At 39.3% G+C, this 13,686-nt stretch overlaps 1 protein-coding gene across 1 annotated transcript in view; it reads right to left on the bottom strand.

Annotated features, from left to right (window-relative positions):
- RYR2 (ryanodine receptor 2) overlaps window positions 1-13,686 on the bottom strand; it is a 961,351-nt gene that overhangs the window by 726,370 nt on the left and 221,295 nt on the right. Inside the window, exon 2 of the mRNA XM_057505755.1 lies at window positions 6,327-6,446. Coding sequence (XP_057361738.1) covers window positions 6,327-6,446 — 120 coding nt within the window. The remainder of the gene's footprint in view (window positions 1-6,326; window positions 6,447-13,686) is intronic.

The following is a 13,686-nucleotide window of genomic DNA, read 5'->3' as shown; positions in this document are numbered from 1 at the left end:
TTAGCTATTTGGGGTCTTTTGTGGTTCCATATGAATTTTAGAACTATTTGTTCTAGTTCATTGAAGAATGCTGTTGTATTTTGACAGGGATTGCATTGAATCTTTAAACTGCTTTAAGCAGGATGGCCATTTTAACAATATTAATTCTGCCTATCCAAGAGCACAGGATGTATTTCCTTATATTAGTGTCTTCTTAATGTAATACTTCTTTTTTTACTTTTTTAAGTTTTTCTGGAGCTTGCAATATACATTTACAAGTAATCTGAATCCACCTCAAATAATAGTATAGCACTTCATTCAGTACAAGTACCTTATAATAACAAATCAATTTCAATTCTTCCTTCCCATCCCTTATATCATTGCTGTTATCCATTCCATTTATACATAAGCATATATATGCATGCAGATTTGGCTAGAGCGTTGCTCTTATTACTTTGAACAAACTTTTTTCTATTATATCAATTAAAATGAGAAAAAGAGTTTTACTTTCCCCACTGTTCTTCCTTCCTTCATGTAGAATCAAGTTTCTGACCTCTGTTTTTTCCTTCTTGCTAAGGAGTTTCTTGTCATATTTCTTGCAAGCCAGGTTTACATACAACAAACTCCTTCAATTTTTTGTTTTTCTGATAAAATCTGTTTCTCCTTCATTTCTGAAGGGTGATTCTGCATGACACAGAATTCTACATTGGTAGATTTCCCTCTGAATACTTTATTTCACTCCATTCTCTTGCTTGCATGGTTTCTGAGAAGTTGGATATAATTTTTATCTTTGCTCTTCCAAAAGTAAGGTGTTTCTTTTCTCTGGCTTCTTTTAGGATATTTTCTTTATCTTTAATTTTCTGTACCTTGAAAATGATATGCCTATATTGAAGGCTTTTTTAAAAATGTATCCTACTTGGTGTTCTCTGAGCTTTCTAGAACTGTGGTTAGGTATCTGACATTAATTCACAGAAATTCTCAGTCACTGTAGTTTCAAATATTTCTTCGACTTCTTTCTTCATGGTTCTAGGACTCTTTTGTAGTTCTCCCATGGTTCTTGTATGTTTGTTTGTCTTTTTCATTGAGTCTTTTTTCCTTTGTTTTTCAGTTCAGGAGATTTCTACTAAGATATGCTCTGCTTAGAGCTTTGCTCAGCCAAGTCTAGTCTACTAATAAGCCCATCAAAGGCATTCCTAATTTCTGTAACACTGTTTTGATTTCTTTTTTTACTCTTTCTTTGAATTTCTGCCTCTGCTTATATTGTCCATCTGTTCTCACATGCTGTTGTTCTTTATGCAGTGGTGCCTTTAGCATATTAATCATAGTTGTTTTGAATTCCTCGTCTAATAAATCCAACATTCCTGCCATATCTGAGTCTGGTTCTGATGCCTGCTCTTTCTCTTCCAATTGTGTTTTTTCCTTTCAGGGTGTCTTATAATTTTTTTCCTGATAGCTGGGTATGATGTACTGGGCAAAAGGAATTGCTATATAAATAAGCCTTTAGTAATGTGATAGGAAGGTGCAAGGGGAGGAGAAGTATTTTATGGTTCTTTTATTACGTCTCAGTCTCTTAGTAAACCTGTGCTTATGGACTGTGAAGTTCACACACACGTTTCTCAGTTTCCCCTCTTAGGTGGGGCAGGATGGCCAGAGGAGGCTGGAGCTGGGCTGCTTTCACACAGGTGGGCTCCTACTGATTTAACCCGGCAGGTTAATCCCAGCTCTGGCAACACAGTCTCCTGAGGGCAGACATTTTTGAGAACATAACACTCTGGAGCATTTCACAATGGCTTTTTCCCCCTCCCTCTGCTGGGAACACAGAGACATTTCTCTCCAATATTCTCTATGAGAGCCTGATATAACTCCAGGAGGTAACCCTCCCAAAAGTGTGGGGCCCCGCGATGATTGGGACCCCTGGAATTTTTAAGTCTCAGACTTATCCACACTGAGCCTCGGGCAGTCTGCCAGTTGCGGCCCAGCTTTCCCTGCACTGGCTCAAAGAGGCTGTGATTCTCTGTGCACAGCTGTCACTCCCTCCAACCCGGGGAGAGAGGTTTGCCCTGTTGCCTCACGATTCTGATGGATCTAAGAAGGGTTATTGATTTTTCAGTCAGTTTAACTTTTTACTTGTTGTTAGGGTGGAATGGCAATTTCCCAGCTCCTCACATGCTGGACAGGGACCCTGGAAATCTCTGGTTCTTCAATCTCTTCATTTTCTTAGGATCGTTTTCATCTCCAGGTCCTCTACTCCCCTGGAGGCATTGCCTGGGATTCATATGTTCCTGTGTCCCTTCCAGCTCAGTCTCCATTTCCTGAGTTGTCTTTCTTTTATTTACAATTTGCTCCTGTTATCTTTCAGCTCTACTCAAGTCTTTTTCTTCTCTACTCACCTTATTTCCGAGTTTATAATATATGCTATTCGTTCATAAGAGCTCTCTTTTCTGAGTTTCTTTTAGCTCATTTTGAAACATTATGCAGCCATTGTTAAGTCTGGTAGACCTGTATTACCTACCAATATTATTTGGTTCTTTATTCTTCCTCATTGACATATAAAAATATATATAATATAGAAATCAAATCTATATAAAAGACAACTACAAATAATTGCATAAATAAATATAAATCAGATTACTCTGCTTATATATATATTATACATGATTATATACAAAAATGCATGTATATGTATATACAGTAGAAAGAGAAAGACAAATCAGGAGCAGAACTGTGTCTTCAGGCATAAAGGCACACCAGGTAAACCCAAAATTGAGACGAGCACTTCTGTACCCTGAGGGAGGGAGGATGGGTCAGTTAAGTTTTTGTAGTTTCCTGGCTCTAGAGCAACTCCTTCTGATATTTTTACCTAATGTTCAGAAGATGTCCTATATTTTATGAGATACTAGCTGTTTCCCTCCCCTGCTTTTTCCTGATCCTTCTCTATCCTTTGACCCATGTTACCCTATCCCCCTATTCAATCTGAGCTTTATTCCCAGCAATCTCTCCTCTGAGCAGGGCTTTGTCAGGAAGGCAGTTACCTGGGTTAGTTTCCAAAGAAACAGGCCAAGACCGTTCCAGAAACATCCATCCTTCCCATGCTTCCTTTGCCTCCTGCTGGTTGTGGCTGCTGTTTTTCACTTTGGCCCTCCACACCTTTGAGGGAGTGCCTGTTACCAATTTTTTGAGACCACAGAAAGTGCATTGCCTTTCCTCCACTTCCTCCTGCACCCACCCTGACACCAAATGAGCGGAGAACTTGTCACCTGATTTGTTACAGACATTAAATTGTCTGTGGGTTTGGGGTTTTGCCATCTTCGCAGCTCTGTCAGCTTTTAGGTGAAGATTCAAAGAGATTAAAAAGTAAAAACTATGCCTCCCTGATAACTTCTCATTTCTCCTTAAACTTTTAATCATAACCAGGTGAGTATCTGAACGTGACCAGTTCCTAAGAGCAAAAGCCCAACTTCTCATTTCTAAAGTAGAGAAACAAAACTAAAAGGCCATTCACATAAAGAGTACACAGTAAATATCATAATTATGAAATATGAATGCTTATTTGAAATACATTAACAACTTAATGTTTACATTTTTGGCAAGAAAATCATTGCTAAAGTTACAAACCATTCTGTTTTGTGCAAGATCAGCCTGATTAGAGGGAGAAAGAGTCTGAGGGGCAACAAAGAGTCTCCTGAAGAAGTAAGGCTGCCTTTGATTAAAAGACCTTGTAGCTTAAGATATTTCTGGGATCATTTCCAGGAACACATATATAATTTACAATGACTGACTATTTACTGCCAACAATAATTCCATTCCCCCTATCTTGATAATAAATGCAGGAGACAACGATTTGAGGGAGGACAAAAGCCATCTCCCATTTTCTGCCAATGAAAATTAAGTCAGAAACATCAGCACAAAACATGTCTGCACCCAACTTTACATATTTTCAATAAGAACTGTGATATAAAGTTTTAAATCTCTACTATTATATAAAATTAAATGTGTATAAAAATATAATTGGCTGAAGACTAATGGTTCTTTTTCAAACTTACTAATCCACTAAATTTTATGCATTATTTACTAGTTCAAGGCACTGTGTTTGGTACTAAGATACAAGAAAACAAAGGAGATGTGTTCTGGTCCTCAGGGAAGCTGGTGCTCCTACCTGAGAGCTACAAACATATGTATTCAAGAAGACAAGGTGGCACAGCTGTTACACAGGATTAAGGAAGTCCAGCTGTCACTGCAACACGTGTAGGACCAAAGCACCTAAGGAGCGGAGAAAGGGGAACTCAGGCATTGGGAGAATAGCAATCCAGAAGAGGGACTACTTGAGGTAGGTCTTGAAGGGCCAGCAGCATTTTGGCAGGCAGAAGAGTACAGAAGGATCTACAAGTGGGGGGAACAAAGGCAATAGAGAGATGGAAAAAAAGGTATATGGGGGATCTTCAAGTAATCTCGGTGAGGGAAAGAAAAGAGAGTGTCTATGTTGTAAGAACTTAAAAACAGTTCAGACTGGTTTATTGGATTTCAATTGCTATTTTATTCTATGCTTCATAAACAGTCTCAGTATCTCCTTCCACAAGCAAATTTTCAGATAAACCAATAAAGAATAAGATAGCATGACAACAACAAAAATGGTAAAAATGGTCAGTTCGCTGTCATCAGCAACAACTAGATAGTCAAATGTTCCTGCTAGGAATTAACCAGTTTAAATGGATGCCTAGCCTTTCAGTGCCCTGATTCGTACATAATAGACCCACTGCAGAATTGGGATCATTCATCTTTAGTACTGGGAACCAGCAGTAATGTTAATTTAATGGACCAAGAGAACACCAGCTTGTATAGTGTTCAATGTAATGCAGAAAATCAAAAGCCAGCTAACAAAATGGCTGGTGTGATTCTAGCCACTACAAAATATCAGAAACCACAGGGAAATGCTAAATATTAAAATGCTCAACATTTTCTTTTTAGGAATACTTCTCACAACTGACAACTAACAGTTTGTACAAAGACAATACTCAATAAACACTCATCAAATCAAAAATAAATCTAAGCAGGACTATAAAATGTGTAATGGTTGGCCATCTACTATGACAATATTAATAACATGAGTTGGCATTGATTATAATAAATAAATCATATGTACACACTGCTCAGTATCATTGCACAAAGTAACCAAAGAAGTACTGTGGTATGAGGGAAAGAACCAGAAATTTGAAGCCAAAAGGCCAAAGGGAAGGAATGAAGAACCACTGCTAACACTATTGCTTCAAATCACATCAAGCATTTTAGATATAGTACCTGACTTCAAGTAGCTTTCCATTTGCTCATCAGTACAATGAATATGACAGTGTACTCTATGCATACTCATATTGTGACAATTAACAGTTTGTCAGACAATTAAGCGAAATTGTGCATATCATAGGACTCTGCAAACCAAAGAGCACTATGCAAAATATTATGACTGCTAGTTGATCTCCTACCCCAAGACATCTGTATATCCTCTCTTTTCCTTACTCTGCACAAGCTGATCCACCCTCACATCCTGTAAATCCTCAAAGTATATTCTCAATCCCCCACATTCCCCTTTCATCACTGCTTCTCCTCTGAAGAACCATCATTCCAATCCAGACCTCTACAGACCCTTTCCAATGAGTCTCCCTCCACACGCTCTCTCCACATCCTCTAATCCATGTAAGAAACTGTCTTTTAAATACCGAAAAATACTGCATGAAGCACCTGCTCCAAAGGCCTCCCTTCTCAGAGGGGAACCTCACATCCTAACAATGGCCTGGAAGGCCCTCCATGACCCGGTGGCTTTGAGGCCTCAGCTCCCACCACTGAACTGCACTTCAGTGGCCTCCTGGCTGCTACTTAAACACTCACCAGCACGTTCCTAACCAGGGGCCCTTGCATTACCTGGTTCCTCTTTCTGGAATGTTCAAGAACATAGAACCACTCATTTGCTCACTCCATTCCTGTCTGCTCAAATGTCACTCAGAAAGTCCTTCCATAAACACCCTTTGTGAAAGGCTTAAGTTTATGCCTTACCACTCTCTACCCTAATACTCTGCTTTTTCCTATAGCCCTTAGTTCTGAAATGACATCACTGATTTACTTCTTTACTTTTCCACCAGAATATAAACACTGGGGGCAAGGACTTGTCCACTTGTTAACAATTGCATCTGAGTTATTTGCAAAGAGTAGGGGATCAATGAAATACTTAATGAAGTGTAAAGACATTTTTCATATATCTTTTAGGATTTTTTTTGTTCCACAGAGGGCCCATAAGTAACTTTAATGCCACTAGTAAACCCCAAATATTTGAATAGCTTCAAAAGGCTTCATCCCACCTTGGAATTCGAAGTGGACTCCAAGAAACAGAGTCTGTTGCCAAATCCTTCTGCTGCCAAACATAGTTTCTGTTGCTCTTTGTGGATGGTGGCCGTGCACTGCAGAACCACTTCATCATCCTGCAAAGGGGGAGGACAGAAAGTGAGATGTGACATGACCTGACAGTCTACATCAGATCTAGACCAATATTATTTTAGTGCATTTTAAAAATCACAGAAAAATGTGAGAACTGTCAAAAAAAAAAAAAAAACACAGAATCAATTCCTAGGGGATTTTTACTTGCAAAAAGGGTAACTCAGTGCGAGTAGGAGGGGGAGGTCATACCATCCAAGCCAGTTCATAGTTTTCCCACAATCATTACTGATCCCCACAGGCAAACTGCATGGAGAACAGTAAAACATGATTTCCATGTTAGCGCTCTTCTACACAAAATTACCAAGAAATCATCTGACAAATTTCAAGGACAACAAGCATCAGCACGAATGGAACAGAATCTAACAGGAGACACACATGTGTTTCCAAAACCAACACAAGAAAACAGGTCAGTAACAGAACTTCTGGGTTCAAATTGACCAGAAAAGTCAGCTTTGTTCACCCACACACTGGCTACTAGATCATATTTGAAATGATCCTGGGCTGCTTAAAATGCACAGAGAGATGATTTGTTCGTTCAGTCCTCTGAAAGCCAACACTGGTTTCCAACCAATTAGTTGAGCAGGATTACAAGAAAAATTATAAAAGGGAAAAGATGATAAATGGGATGGTTCTGTGTTAGCATTAGAATTTAGAGACTTCAGAATTAGCAAGAGCTGCATTCCCCATCCAGCTCTGCCACACTCAGCTCAGACGATCCCAGGCAAAGTTCTGAATCTCTAAAATGATATGGTGCCTTACCCAGTGATTAATGTGCAAAAGGCACTAAATTGACAAGTTGGGGATATCATTATCACTTCCAACAAAGAATCTCACTTTAATAGGTTGTATGAGGCAAATGCCCAAAAAGTCTAACCATTTGTATTCTGATATTTCAAACTCAAAGTAGCAGGATACTTAACAGAGGAGCAGAAAAACCAATATATTCATTGACCCTTTTATAATTAGAATCAGAGTTAAAAGGGACACACAAGTACCTTCTAGAAAACCCTCACAATGGCGGAATGGCAGACTGGAGGTCATGACACATGATAAATATTCAAAAGCAGAAACTAAGTCTTTTTGGTTAACCTAAAGAATATGCTATATCAATTGGAAAAGTGCAATTCTAATTTGCATTTAAAGTCCCTCTAAAGCTTTAAATTTGCTTTATTCCCTATATGATGGCAGCAGTACCTAATAGCCGACTTACAGCACAAGTCACAAGCAAAGTCCAGCCTCTTAATAACTGCCCCCCAAACATCTCCCCAGGTGCTTGCTAATCTCCAGTAAGCATTCAATTGTTACATTTTAAGTCATGTGCTTACAAAAATAGCATTATTTTCACATAACGAGTGCCTATGAATATTAATTCATGCTCAGCATGGCTATAATAAAAAATAATGGAGTATTTTTGTTGCTTATATAAGCCATGCAAGATTAAGGATATATTGTGTTTCCCAATACACAGTGTAAAAACAAAGAGCAGAATTGTGCTGATGTGCACAATGTGTTATCAAATCCCCAGTCTTTCACTATCTTGTGTCACTCACCCTTGAAACCAGCTCTCACATGCAAACTACACAATTGGATAAGATGGGCTCTTTTGGATGCTGGAGGCTATCTAAATACCACTTTAGAAGAGTTTGGAGGCAATCAATAGTGGCTGAATATTAAAATAAGTCTGTGTACTTTGGACAGAACCAGAAACGGGAGCACATGTGGACATGCTGATTAAATGTGGTACACACCAACTATATAAGGGAAAGAAATAGACTTAAACAGTCTACTGAATTACCCTATTAAAAGAATTTAGTAATTCCTTTAATGTGCTAATTAAAGACAGTTTGGGAATGAATAAGAGAAAACAGCAAGGGATAGGTCAGGTAGGAATAACAGTGCTGCTCAGTAAGCCCCAAAAGAAGAGAAGGCTCATATTTACCAAAAGCCTAGTGTATGCCACTCCTGGAATTAATTTATTTAATCCTCACAATACCACTGGACTACAAAGATCATCCACACAGATACAGATGAGGAAAATGAGACTCAAAGTAATTTTAATTGACAGACAGTTGATCGTAAGTATTTCCAGGAACTCCTCGTTGAACCTAATTTATCTGAATCTATAAGTCCTCAGCCCCATACTGCTTCTAGAGGTTTGACTGATTTCCACTACATTTGTTATCTAAAAAAGTACTCCTCAATCTTTAACATGCATCCTATCACCCATGGGTCTTGCTAAAGTGCAGATTCTTGTTCTCTACATTTTGAGAGGGGCTGATTCTGCATTTCCAATATCTTCTCTGAGGATCTAGAATCCCAAGTGCATCCCAGAAAGGATATGTATCCAAGGAGAGATGTAGGTAGACTTTTAGAAAAGTTTGTAGGCAATTGATAACAACTCAATAGTAAAATAAGTCTGTGTACTTTGGACAGAACCAGAAACGGGAGCACATGTGGACATGCTCACTACATGTGGTACACACAAACCGTGTGCAGAAAAGAAACAAATAGTCTACAGCACTACCCTACTAATGATACTATCTTATTTACAAAACCAACTCATTTATGCAAAGTTGCCCTCAATCAAGTGCCTTACACTGTGCAATGGAGTACCTGGCTGTGAAGCAACATGACGTTCAGAGAGCTCTGCCACACCACCCAGAGACAGGCTACAACTTTCAATCATGATTCAACTTTGAGAAAACCTAACCTGACATACTTAGAAGGCTTTGTCCAGGTCATCTGGGAGGTGATTTTTGGCACTTACATTCCAGTTAGCAAAAGGTTCCTTTTTGACAGAAACTTAAAAATCCTGAGCATTGATGGACACAACACCAATCAAAAGCACCTGCCAGTTCCCTTTAATTAACCCATCTCTCACATCAAAGCACAATTTTTCTTCAGAACCACTGTGGTTTGAGAGCCTGTGGACTATTCATTTGAGAAATCTTGATAAGTAGCTTTACTTTTTATTTATTATAACACGTGTAGTAAATCTGGTTACTGTCAACACATACATGTGGATAAGGATGTAGGTATAGACACACAAACATGAAATCTGTTTTCTATTCCTAGAACAAAGACTAAATGCTGCCTACCATTACTGATGGGATCCAGAAAGTTAATTAATACTGCTAAGGTAACCCAGCAATAAGAATATAAAGTGTGCCTTCTTAGGTCATAAGGCCTGTTCTGAATTACTCTTTGCTGCCAGGCCCTGAGATCCTGACTCCTAATTTTCATTTCTGGCTTGCATTTTTCACTTGCATGTGCTATTGATGCATCTGAGCACTTAATTGCACACAATGACCATCATTCTTCATGCCAGAGCCCATAAAAACTAAAATCATACTGAAATATTCACCTTTTTTATACTTTGTTTTTTGAGTGCCTAGTACCTTAGGGCAATAAATTTTGATTCAACTCACAAGAAATCATATTTCATAATCAAAAATACTACAACAGGGAACTCTGCCTAGTTTCTATTACTACATTTTTTCAAATTTCGAAGTCTGTTTATTAATTAACCATGAATGACTAATGTGATAGTAAGATATTAGTACCTTGCTGTTCTTGGACACACTTGAACCTACACCATGCCCTATTTTGTAATACAAACTGGAAGAAACAACATTAGTAACCATTTTTATACAACTTTTGTGAATTATAAATTATGAAAAGGAAATCTTTAAGAAGAAACTTCATGAACAATTAGATAAATGGCCATGATTAATTAAGATATCCAGCTTACAGTCACCAAGCCCTATGGATTCTAGTCCATCAATACCTTTCAAATACATCCATTTCTCACCACATACCATCATTTCTTATTTAGTCATCTTCAAAATCTACTGAAGAGTTTTTCATACTGCATACCTCCTTCCAATGGCACTTCACCCTGAAGCCACACAGTCAACCTGATTATATTGTTTCCTGGCTTAAAATCTTTTGATGGCTTCCTATTGCCCACAGAAAAAGATCCCAAAAAATCCTTCGGCCTACAAGGCCCTGCATTGCATGGTCTTGTGTCAGTCCAACATTTTTTCCAACCAACCTTCCTTCATCCCTGGGCTCCTATAGGATGTTTGCATATGCTACTACACCTTTCTCCCTCCTCTGGGTGAGACATAGACAGCTTCCAGATCTTAACTCAATTATCCGTTCTAAAGATGAGCCTTCCCTGACCCACCAGGCTATGTCAGTTCCTCTGTTTTAACTCCTAAAACACTCTCTTCCTTCCAGGTTTCCTCACCTGCCATTATGCATCCATTTACATAATTACTAAATAACAGTGTCTAACACTGTGCCTGGCAAATAAAGCATATTCAATAAATGATTACTTACCATAATCCACTTTATGATTGCTCATAAACATGTGCTGCCAAATGGAGTTGCTTTTTGGAATTGCCAAGGTAGGATACTACTGAATTTTCAATTAAAGCTAGCTTATATGATCCCATTAAGTGATGTCATGGCTACATGAAGCCCAGAAGTAGAGCAATACTGGAAGAAAATTACGGATCCTGTTTTACATCTATGACAGATTTTAATGTATAATAAGTATCCATAGTATCAATATAAAACTCACTGGAAAAAAAGCAACCAAGTTGCTCATTGCCCCCCCACCCCATTTCCATGTAAACACAATAAAACTTAGATTAAAACTCTTTTCACATGCTATTTAAGCAGATTACGTATATTGTATTCCTGAGAGTCAAGCAATATTCTGAATAACTCTGATCATTAAAAAGTCCCTCACATCACAACAGGTACTTTCCTTAAATTCTTACTATGGTTGTCTTTCAAAATATTTATCCAGGTTTACACCTTCAGTAACTGGTCTTCTCTCTTAGTTATGGGCTGATCATTTTTCTACAGCTCCAACTGCAAAAGCTGACCACATGTGTCATATCCTATAGTCATCTATCAGGCAAGTCTGATTAAACATGGAAACTAGATATCCAATAAGTATAAATGCCTTGGTTAAAACTAGGTCGGGGAGCAGCTCATCTGAGCCCGCCACAGCAGTGACCAAGCAGCCCGGGAGAGGTCCACGCAAGCACATGGTGACAGCGACCGAGCGGCCTGGGAGTGGCCCGCGTGCGATAGCAGCCGCGGCGTCAGAGGGGCCCGAGAGAGGTCTGCACGAGTCCATGGCAGTGGTGACCAAGTGGCCTGGGAGCAGCCCACGCGCACCTATAGTGGTGCAAGAGGGAGCAGCCGCACTCCTAGCAGCCGACTGGAATCTGAGCCCAACGCACAGCCACCTAGGCCAGACCCAAAGGCTGCTGCTGGCACACAGCTGACTGGAAGGTGCACCGCTATCACCGAGGAGTGCACCTGGCAAGCCTGCCACTCCCCGGAGGGCTCTGTGCTGCTCTGATGTAGACCACACACACAACAGCTTAGGGGAATAACCCGGTGGCTGCTCCAGGAGTGTGGGTAACCGACACAGGCAGCGCAGAAGGGCAAGGCATCCAGCTAGGAGGAAAGGACTTTCTTCTCCCAGCTGACACACCCACAACCTGCCTACAGCCACCACTATCACTACAAAAAGGCAGAGAAATTTAGACCAGTTCAAAATAGTCCAGACAACACCTGAGAGAGGATCTGCAGAGACAGACCTAAGCAGTCTCCTGAAAAAGAATTCAAAATAAAAATCATAAACATGCTGACGGAGCTACAGAGAAATATACAAGAGCTAAGGGATGACGTCGGGAGGGAGATTACAGAAATGAAACAATCTCTGAAAGGATTCATAAGCAGAATGGATAAGATGCAAGAGGCCATTGATGGAATAGAAACCAGAGAACAGGAACGCATAGAAGCTGACACAGAGAGAGATAAAAGGATCTCCAGGAATGAAACAATATTAAGAGAACTGTGTGACCAAACCAAAAGGAACAATATCCGCATTATAGGGGTACAAGAAGAACAAGAGAGAGAAAAAAGGATAGAAAGTGTCTCTGAAGAAATAACTGTTGAGAATTTCCCCAAACTGGGGGAGGAAATAGTTGCTCAGAATAGAGAAGGACATAGAACTCTCAACAGAAGGGACCCAAAGAGGACAACACCAAGACACATAATAATTAAAATGGGAAAGACCAAGGACAAGGACAGAGTATTAAAGGCAGCCAGGGAGAGAAAAAAGGTCACCTACAAAGGAAAACCCATCAGGCTATCATCAGACTTCTTAACAGAAACCTTACAGACCAGAAGAGAATGGCATGATATATTTAATGCAACGAAACAGAAGGGCCTAGAACCAAGGATACTGTATCGAGCACGATTATCATTTAAATATGAAGGAGGGATTAAACAATTCCAAGACAAGCAAAAGTAGAGGGAATTTGCCTCCCACAAACTACCACTAAAGGGTATTTTAGAGGGACTGCTATAGATGGGAGCACTCCTAAAAAGAGGACAGAACAAAACACCCAACATATGAAGAATGGAGGAGGAAGAATAAGAAGGGAGAGAAATAAAGAATCATCAGACTGTGTTTACAATAGCTCAATAAGCAAGTTAACTTAGACAGTACAGTAGTAAAGAAGCTAACCTTGAACCTTTCATAATCATGGATCCAAAGCCTGCAATGGTAATAAGTACATATCTTTCAATAATCACCCTAAATGTAAATGGACTGAATGCACCAATCAAAACACACAGAGTAATAGAATGGATAAAAAAGCAAGACCCATCTATATGCTGCTTACAATAGACTCACCTCAAACCCAAAGACATGCACAAGTTAAAGGTCAAGGGATAGAAAAAGATATTTCATGCAAACAAAAGAGAAAAAAAAGCAGGTGTTGCAGTACTTGCATGAGACAAAATAGACTTCAAAACAAAGAAAGTCACAAGAGATAAAGAAGGACATTACAAAATGATAAAGGGCTCAGTACAACAAGAGGATATAACCATTATAAACATATATGTACCCAATACAGGAGCACCAGCATATGTGAAACAAATACTAACAGATTTAAAGGATGAAATAGAATGCAATGCATTCATTTTGGGAGACTTTAACACACCACTCACTCCAAAGGACAGATCCACCAGACAGAAAATAAGTAAGGACACGGAGACACTGAACAACACACTAGAACAGATGGACCTAATAGACATCTATAGAACTTTACATCCAAAAGCAACAGGATACACATTCTTCTCAAGTGCACATGGAACATTCTACAGAATAGACCACATACTAGGCCACAA

Source organism: Manis pentadactyla, chromosome 8 (assembly GCF_030020395.1).
Source record: "Manis pentadactyla isolate mManPen7 chromosome 8, mManPen7.hap1, whole genome shotgun sequence".
Classification (NCBI taxonomy): Eukaryota; Metazoa; Chordata; class Mammalia; order Pholidota; family Manidae; genus Manis; species Manis pentadactyla.
The sequence above is the reverse complement of the archived record's forward strand: the minus strand, read 5'-3'. Positions and strand labels throughout refer to the sequence as shown.